The sequence below is a fragment of the Apium graveolens genome, chromosome 2, assembly GCF_009905375.1.
Source record: "Apium graveolens cultivar Ventura chromosome 2, ASM990537v1, whole genome shotgun sequence".
NCBI classification, from domain to species: domain Eukaryota; kingdom Viridiplantae; phylum Streptophyta; class Magnoliopsida; order Apiales; family Apiaceae; genus Apium; species Apium graveolens.
Genome location: NC_133648.1, coordinates 255,014,544 through 255,022,233, shown reverse-complemented (window position 1 = coordinate 255,022,233; position 7,690 = coordinate 255,014,544). Strand labels below are relative to the sequence as shown.

Genomic DNA, 7,690 nt, shown 5'->3' with positions numbered 1-7,690 from the left:
CTAGGGAGTGGATGATTTGGCTCCACCCTCGGCATCACAGATCCAGATCCGGGACCAGGAGCCCCTTTGGTTATTTTGAAAGCCAAGCCTAGGGTGTTGAAAGTAGTAGCGTAAGCGGAAGAAGACATGATCCCGATAAGAGCAGGATTATAATGCGGCAAGCCTGAAAGAAAAAAGAAGAAGAAAAGTACCGGTCATAGACCAATATTATCGTACAAGGATCTGGAACAACATACACAGCAAAAATCCAGATCAAGCAAAATATCTAGTTCTATGAAGAAAACTTTACAAGTAAAAGAAAGGAAAGGATCCGGAAAAACATACACAACAAATAATCCGGATCAAGAAAAACAGCTAGTTCTATAAATAAAACTAAAAATAAGTACAAAACAAGAAGGATCCGGAAGGACATCAAAAACAACAATCCGGGTAAATAGAAGACTTACAACCGAGTTCAAAAAGCAACTTTGATTCATGAAGGTATCCCGGGTCGGCTGGCATTCGAGAGAGCCGCAGAAGGCCCTCATCTGGGTCAAAGCCTCCCCTTACAGAATAGCAGTCTGGAATTTGGTCTGGATACCCTCCATTGTGAAATAAGGAAAGTAGGCCAGATCAACCCCCTTCAGTAGAATCATTTCCCCATTCCAGTACTTTAGAGAAATCTGATGCATCACAAGTTTAGCTCTACCCGGACCATACCAACACTCAGACGCCAGGAACCTAATCTCAGAGAAGGGTTTCTGGCTAGAGTTATAAAGGTAGAAGATCTAATGGAACAACTTCAAGGTAGGCTGGAACCCAGATATGTTGCAGCAGGCTATAAACCAAGTCATTGATTTAATCCCATTCAGAGTAATCTACATTGGAGAAATCTTATAAACATGTTTGCAAAGGTGCCTGATAAACATGTGGCAGCGAGGGCTCCACCCGGGCCTGAGGTGCTCCAGCCATACCGAGACAAAACCATCGGCCGGACGATGATAGAACCTCTCATGAGGTTCCGACCACCTTCACGCAACATCGGGGGTCAACTGGAATGCGGCCCGGATACCCTTATCCATGTCAGCCGGTTCAGCTTCAACAAAAAAGTCCTTTAGTTGGTAATGGTCCCGGCTGATAGGGAATTCCGAAAAAGACCTCTTAAGTTCCTGCTGGTTGTAGACCCCGGGATGGCCATCGCTCTGCCTCTCATACTTGATCCTCCCATAGTATACACTATTGTCAACCTCCTGGGACTTGGTAACAAAATGGTACTTCCATCTGTCCAATACCCCTCGGGAGTGAAGGGAACAGAATGTTCCGGGATCCCCTTATACCGGAACTTGGTAACTACCTCTGCGGACGTGGAAGCCTTTTTACCCATCTCAGTCTGGATCTGAGTTTTCTTAGATGAATCGGGATCACTCTCCTCACTAGAACAACCGAATAGTAGTTAAAGGCTCTCTTAGGAAGCCGCTTGATCCGGACCATATACCTATTAAAATCAAGATGACTTAGTATGGTCTCCTACAAATTTTATATCTCTTGCTAAGTGGTCTGGATCAGGCACGTTATGTTAGTTCTACCAATCCGGACCACTAATGTAAGTCCAACCCGGCAAACATCAACGATCCGGATTAGCCATACTACAAACAACATATTTTATGGCCTTAAGCACGAAATAATATTCAAATATAAACCTAACCCAAATCAGAAAATATCCTGAGAACCCAGATTAAATAGACCAAAAAAGACCCTTACCCAGATATGTGCCCTCCAACCCGGCCATAACTAAAGAGCTAGCCCCAAAACAACTTGTGTAATAATCAAAATACCAAAAAACCAAACTTTTGACATATACTTACACATATATACAAACGGAGACAACCAAGAATACCATCAAGAAAACCAAAAATCGAGACCAAAACCCAGATTTTCGAATCAAAACCAAAGAAAAAACACCGATTTTGGCACAAATCTAAGCACATCAACAAAAACCGAAGACAAAAAACAAACCCACAACCGCACACCTACACAAAAACATCACTACTTCGCATCAAACAATCGAATAAAAACAAAGTCCAAGCATGCAAAAAACTCGAAAGAGGAAAAGATACAAAAACGAAAAAAAAAGTGAGAAACAAGAAATCTTACAAGTCAATCAAAGGCAAGGATGCAAACGGAAGAACACGGCAGCACAGCGGCGGAAGAAACCAACCAAAAACACGGGCCATCGAAGATAATTAAGAGAGAAAGAAGAGGAGACAGTTAGTATTCTTAAGAAGATGAAAAGAAAAAGTGGAGAGGAGGAGGGCTTTTATAGGGGAAGGTGTGGAGTAACCACCCACGCCACGTGGCAGACCCCCATTGGCCTGAAAAGCAGTTACAAAAAAAAAATTAAAAGCAATATCTATACATATATGTATATATACATAAAGCACATTTAAGACCCGTAATCATTATGGGGCGATTTTCAAGCAAAGTAATTGCCAACAATTCAAAATCATGGGGGGAAGTTGAAAAATCGTTACAAATTCCCCCAATTTTTCAAAATCCAAATCCTCCTACCCGGATAAAAAGACTCCTATCTGGATCCATCACTATCCAGATCCTAACTCTCAAAGCCATAAAATATTTCAAAGAAAACCACTTTTTCCTACCTGAATCCGGATAGGCCTCTACAACACCAGACCCGAATTGGGGGCAAGAAAGAAGCAGAATTTTCAAAATTTTCTCTAAGGCAACCACTTTCTCCTACTTCAATCCGGATTGGTATATTCAACACCCTACCTGGATTGGGGGGAGGCAAGAAAGAAACGGAATTTTTTTAAGGCAACCACTTTCTCCTACTTCAATCGGGATTGGTATCTTCAACACCCTACCCGGATTGGTGGGCAAGAAAGAAGCAGAATTTTTTCCAAGGCAACCACTTTCTCCTACTTCAATCCGGATTGGTATCTTCAACACTCTACCCGGATTGGGGGGAAAGAAAGAAGCATAATTTTTTCTAAGGCAACCACTTTCTCCTACTTCAATCCGGTTTGGTATCTTCAACACCCTACCCGGTTTGGGGGGCAAGAAAGAAGCAGAATTTTTTCTAAGACAACAACAACTACATAACCCTTCTCTACTCCCTTATCCAGAAAATCTATATAAGGGAGTGGGGGACAAATGATAGGGTATAAGTAACCTGGCTAGAACACAACCCAGTTCTAGGATGATACAGGCTCATTGGAAGGACCAAGACCCCTCTCACCCAAAATAGTCAAGTGGAGAGATCCAGGCTCAGGGCCAACCCAGGACCATGATCATCTCCCCGCTAGGATCCAACTCAGGATCGAGATCACCTCACAGCCAGGATCCAACCCAGTTAGAGCAGACTCGAGGGGGGTCCCCCCAAGCACAAGCGTACCCCACAACCCACCAAGGAGGGGCACGTGGGCACGTGACGGTGACAGCTATCAGCAACTAACATCCCAGACAAACAAGACATGTCAGCATGCCGTTGGGGCATTCTAAAGGTGGTCCTTACCTAGACACGTTTATGCAATCTACCCAAGTCAGGCGTCCTCCGTCTCCAACAATGAACGATCCTGATCTAAAGGTATCAACACCTAAACCCTCCCTTTGGGCTATAAATACCCTAAAGGGAAAATATTTAGGGGTTAGACACATTTTTACACACAACACACAAGCATACACACACGACCACCATCATTTCCTATCTATCTTCATCTCCCCTAAACAAGCTCTTACTCTAACACCAGAGACGCCGCGAGGTTCAAACCCCCCTCCGGTGTTATTTTGCAGGCGTCCCACAGCAGCTACATCTCATCCCCGCAAGAAGGTATATGCATGGCATCGGAAGGAGCCGCCCCGCTCACCGGAATTATCAAGGTTCAAAAAAAATTATTTTCGATCACAAAGGTCGACTCATTTCGAATGATCAAAATGAAAAATCCAAAAGAAACATTGAACTACACTAAAGATATTGAAGAAGATAATGTAACTAACTAAATCAACAATTTAATCAACAATGTGGTATCTCCTTTTCTAAAATATGATTGAGAATTTTAAATTACACACGGTCCTGCTCTAATAAACTTGGATAATACATAGTAAATAGCATATGGGATTTCTATCCCCAAGCCAAGCCCGAACTACACACACAAGCCTTACAAAACAACAAACCCTTTTTGCATAACAAGCGCTAGCAATATATTAAGTAGTAGTTGTTTAAAAAAAAAAGTAGTAGTTAAACCCTTGAGCAAAATACAACTGTTTTGGTTAAAAAAATTAGGGCTGCAGCTAGTTAAACATTTTCTGTTGATTGAGAGAGTAGCGGTTGAGCAAGGGAAGCCTTGACGTGGCTTGTGGTCCTGCCTTGCTCCGCAGGGGACTGAATCGCAGACGTCTTTTGCATTGCGAATTTTCTTTCTTCATTCTTACCCCAAAGCACAAGGTACAATCCTGTTATGATCAATACTGCTCCGATTATCCTGTTCTCGAACAATCATCAAGCACTTCTCAATTAGTTTACAATTCTGCATTCCTAGTATAAATCAGTAGTTATGCATGCATTGTCAATTATCTAATTCCATGCTGCAGCATATATAGTTAAATTTATGCTTAAATTGTCCATAATTTATGCTTACAAGTTCTGGTGGGAGTTTCTGTACTTTATGCTTGGCTGCTCCAACTCATTTCGACAGATCGTTATCATTAGTTTATTCCGTTTCACTGTGGCGACATGTATATAGATATATCTAGAATCCGTTAAAAAATTAAAGGGCTGGGGATATCTGCATGTGGGCTTGTCTACATGTTGTGTAATAATTGAGATATGAAGAGATAGGAGTACATTTATATTAATCCTAACTAATCCTAACTTAATTATTCAAATTCGTAATGTATGTACTGATGATAATGTATATGTATATGAGTAATTGTGACAGATTGAGATGGAGAAAAGGTACTGACCCTCCCAGATAGAACTCCTCGCCTAACGCAACTGAAGCCATAATAGCGACAACGAGTGTCTGAACAGGTTGATACACCGCCACAAACACCGGGCCTCCCCTATCAATGCACCATATCTGTACAGCGAACGCAATCCCTGATGCAACAACTCCCTGCGCGTGCACACATGTTCACAATAACTTTTTAGTCATTTCAGATCTTGACGTATTCTAATTCATTGCATAGATTGTCGAAGACATTACAAGGGTGATTTTTAACCCCTCTGGACCCTTTCTTCATTACATGCCTTCTCTTTTCGCGACAAAGGTAATCTTCTAGTTTTACTCTCAGCTAATCAATGTATGTATGGACCTCAATATTTACATTGCTTGAATTTTCAAGTCATATTGCCCCTTCTTTTTATAGGGAGTGTTGCTTTATACAAAGCAGTTTCACTATGTGATGTGCTTAAAAAAGTATTGCCTTTGTATTATAAATATTTGCTCAACCTAATGGCTGAAAGCCACTAAATCAAATTAATTAATAAGACGTAGTCCACCTTAATTGTAACTAGGAAAACAGGAATCAAGTAATCATGTGTAAATTAATTTGTTCTTACCGCGTAAAAGACACTGAAAAGCTCCCCACCAGAGTGAATGAGCCAAGCCTGTGGATCTCTTTCCATAAAACCAGCTATAATGAGAAACTGAATTACGCCAAAGAAACACTGGTAAGAGGTAACAGATAGCCTAGCCGGGTACTTTTTGAGTACAGGGGCTTGCAAGACCAGCCAGCCAGACCAAGACAGGCAATGTCCGATCAAGAAAATGCAGCCGAGGGTCCAGTTTTTGGGCTTGGCATCTCCTAGAGAAAGTAACAGTGGTGAGACATTGGACCTTTGAAGTGGTGGAGTTGGACTGTAAATGGTTGGCCCTTTGTACAGAGTGATCACCATTGCTCCAGCCACACAAAATAGTGTTCCCACCACCTTCCCTATGCCATCTTTTCTGTTAAGTCTTACTTGTTCTAGCCTGATAAATTATGCAATTACTTGGTCAATATGCGATTATATATATATAGTACTGTTTATCTATTATATCGATTACTATGTAAGGTAACTTGCCGGAGGATTGCAGCCATAAGGAATGTAATGGCAGGGACAGAGTTTTGTATTGCAGAAGCAAAGGTAGGAGATGTATTGTCTAACCCCAGCAAGTAGAATCCTTGATTCGCAGTAATTCTGTCAAATAATTCACCAAGTAACTAAAGTTCATTAATTTGTTCTTTTATTAGAAAAGCATATACTTGTAGTGTATATTTACATGCGTGTAGAGAGTTGTGTGATGTTATTACCCGACAACAGCCAGGAGGAAGAACTGGGTAATGAAAGAGAGAGTAAGCGGGGGTCGCTCCTTCCTGCATAATTAAAACAGTATAATATTGATAAAAGAGCAACATCAGATATATACTACGTACCTAAGTAATAAATTGCCCTATTAAAGGTAGATGGATATTGTGTATAAATGAATGAAATCGACGTACTTCTCAAGGAAATAGGCGAAGGGTAAGAGGAGGAGAAAAGCTAGAATGTTTCGATAAACTGGGAACACAATCTTGCTGATTCCCATGTTAAGAGCAGCTCTGGAAACAACATGGAAACCAGCATAACCAAACTGCAAGGCCAACATGGCCACATGAAGCTGCACTTTCTCTGGCACAGTAAACCCCATGATTCTCCTACTATAATTCACAGCTCCACCACCGCCATCTGCCATTGTTCTATATGTGAATAATATTACTTTGCTCGATGCTAGTTTCTCTAGTGATGGATAGATAGAATGAGGATTGAAGGGAGGAATCAGGAGGTATAAATAATACTAGGAGTTGCGAGCTAGGTGGTACTTGAACTGAAATATTGCGAATGATGTGATGGATGGAGCGAGGGAAGAAAAGGAGGCCCACATGAAATGAAATGATATTAGAGAGGTTGATTATGTCAACTAATATAGTCTCATTCTTGCTCTTGTTATGTTTTTGGCTGTCTCCCACATTCTCAATCTGATCTTGACTAACAACTACCAAGATATACCCGTATCTGACACCACTCATCACATGTTCAAAGAGATACTTGTTTTTTTAGTATAGGAGTAATTCATAACCCATACAGTTTACTGATATTCAGTGATGCATCTTGTACTTAGCTTTAGGAATGTGATCAATCTCAGTTGACTGCCTGATGATTCGAACTACGTATACAAACTGAGAATTTCGAACAATTCTGACCTTATTGAGGAGCCTAGTATAATCTAAGCTACCCTGAGCAGGGCTTAGCAAAAAAAAGAAACAGACTGAACATGGCGCTGGACCAATCCGATCAAACCGTTTTTTCCGGTTTTTTCGGCAGTTCGACTTGATTTAGATTTGGTATAAATATGTGTATTTTTACGAATCGGTCCGGTTTTCATCTCCAAACCGACCGTTAAGCTTAAACCGGACCATTTCAAATTATATTAACATATTTATAATAATTATATTCCATTTTAATGGATATATATATATATACATATTAATTAATTACAAAAGTTTATTTTATACTTTATATGTTCATTTTATAATTTAATATCTTTAAATTAGTAACGTGTAATAGTTGAATCTAAATTTTAAAAAATAATAATTTTTAACATTTATGTATTTAGTTAGGTTTCAAACCGTTACTGATCGAACCGAACTGTTAAGTTACGGTCTGGTCTGG

At 40.4% G+C, this 7,690-nt stretch overlaps 1 protein-coding gene across 1 annotated transcript; it reads right to left on the bottom strand.

Annotated features, from left to right (window-relative positions):
* Positions 1 to 4,004: 4,004 nt before the first annotated feature.
* LOC141708381 (protein WALLS ARE THIN 1-like) lies at positions 4,005 to 6,793 on the bottom strand. The gene is made up of 6 exons (XM_074511991.1): positions 6,481 to 6,793; positions 6,292 to 6,354; positions 6,062 to 6,178; positions 5,558 to 5,969; positions 4,960 to 5,111; positions 4,005 to 4,478 (listed from the first exon to the last, which is right to left on the bottom strand). The coding sequence occupies exons 1-6, from the start codon at positions 6,711 to 6,713 to the stop codon at positions 4,292 to 4,294; spliced, it is 1,164 nt and encodes a 387-aa protein (XP_074368092.1). The 5' UTR covers positions 6,714 to 6,793; the 3' UTR covers positions 4,005 to 4,291.
* Positions 6,794 to 7,690: the final 897 nt, after the last annotated feature.

What these genes read in the sequence shown, in the direction of transcription:
- LOC141708381 (XM_074511991.1), bottom strand. Translation starts at nt 6,713, where the DNA reads ATGGCAGATGGCGGTGGTGGAGCTGTGAATTATAGTAGGAGAATCATG. An exon ending in TTCGCCTATTTCCTTGAGAA is followed by an intron (nt 6,355 to 6,480) that starts GTACGTCGATTT and finishes TTAATTATGCAG; the next exon opens with GAAGGAGCGACCCCCGCTTA. An exon ending in CTTATGGCTGCAATCCTCCG is followed by an intron (nt 5,970 to 6,061) that starts GCAAGTTACCTT and finishes ATAATTTATCAG; the next exon opens with GCTAGAACAAGTAAGACTTA.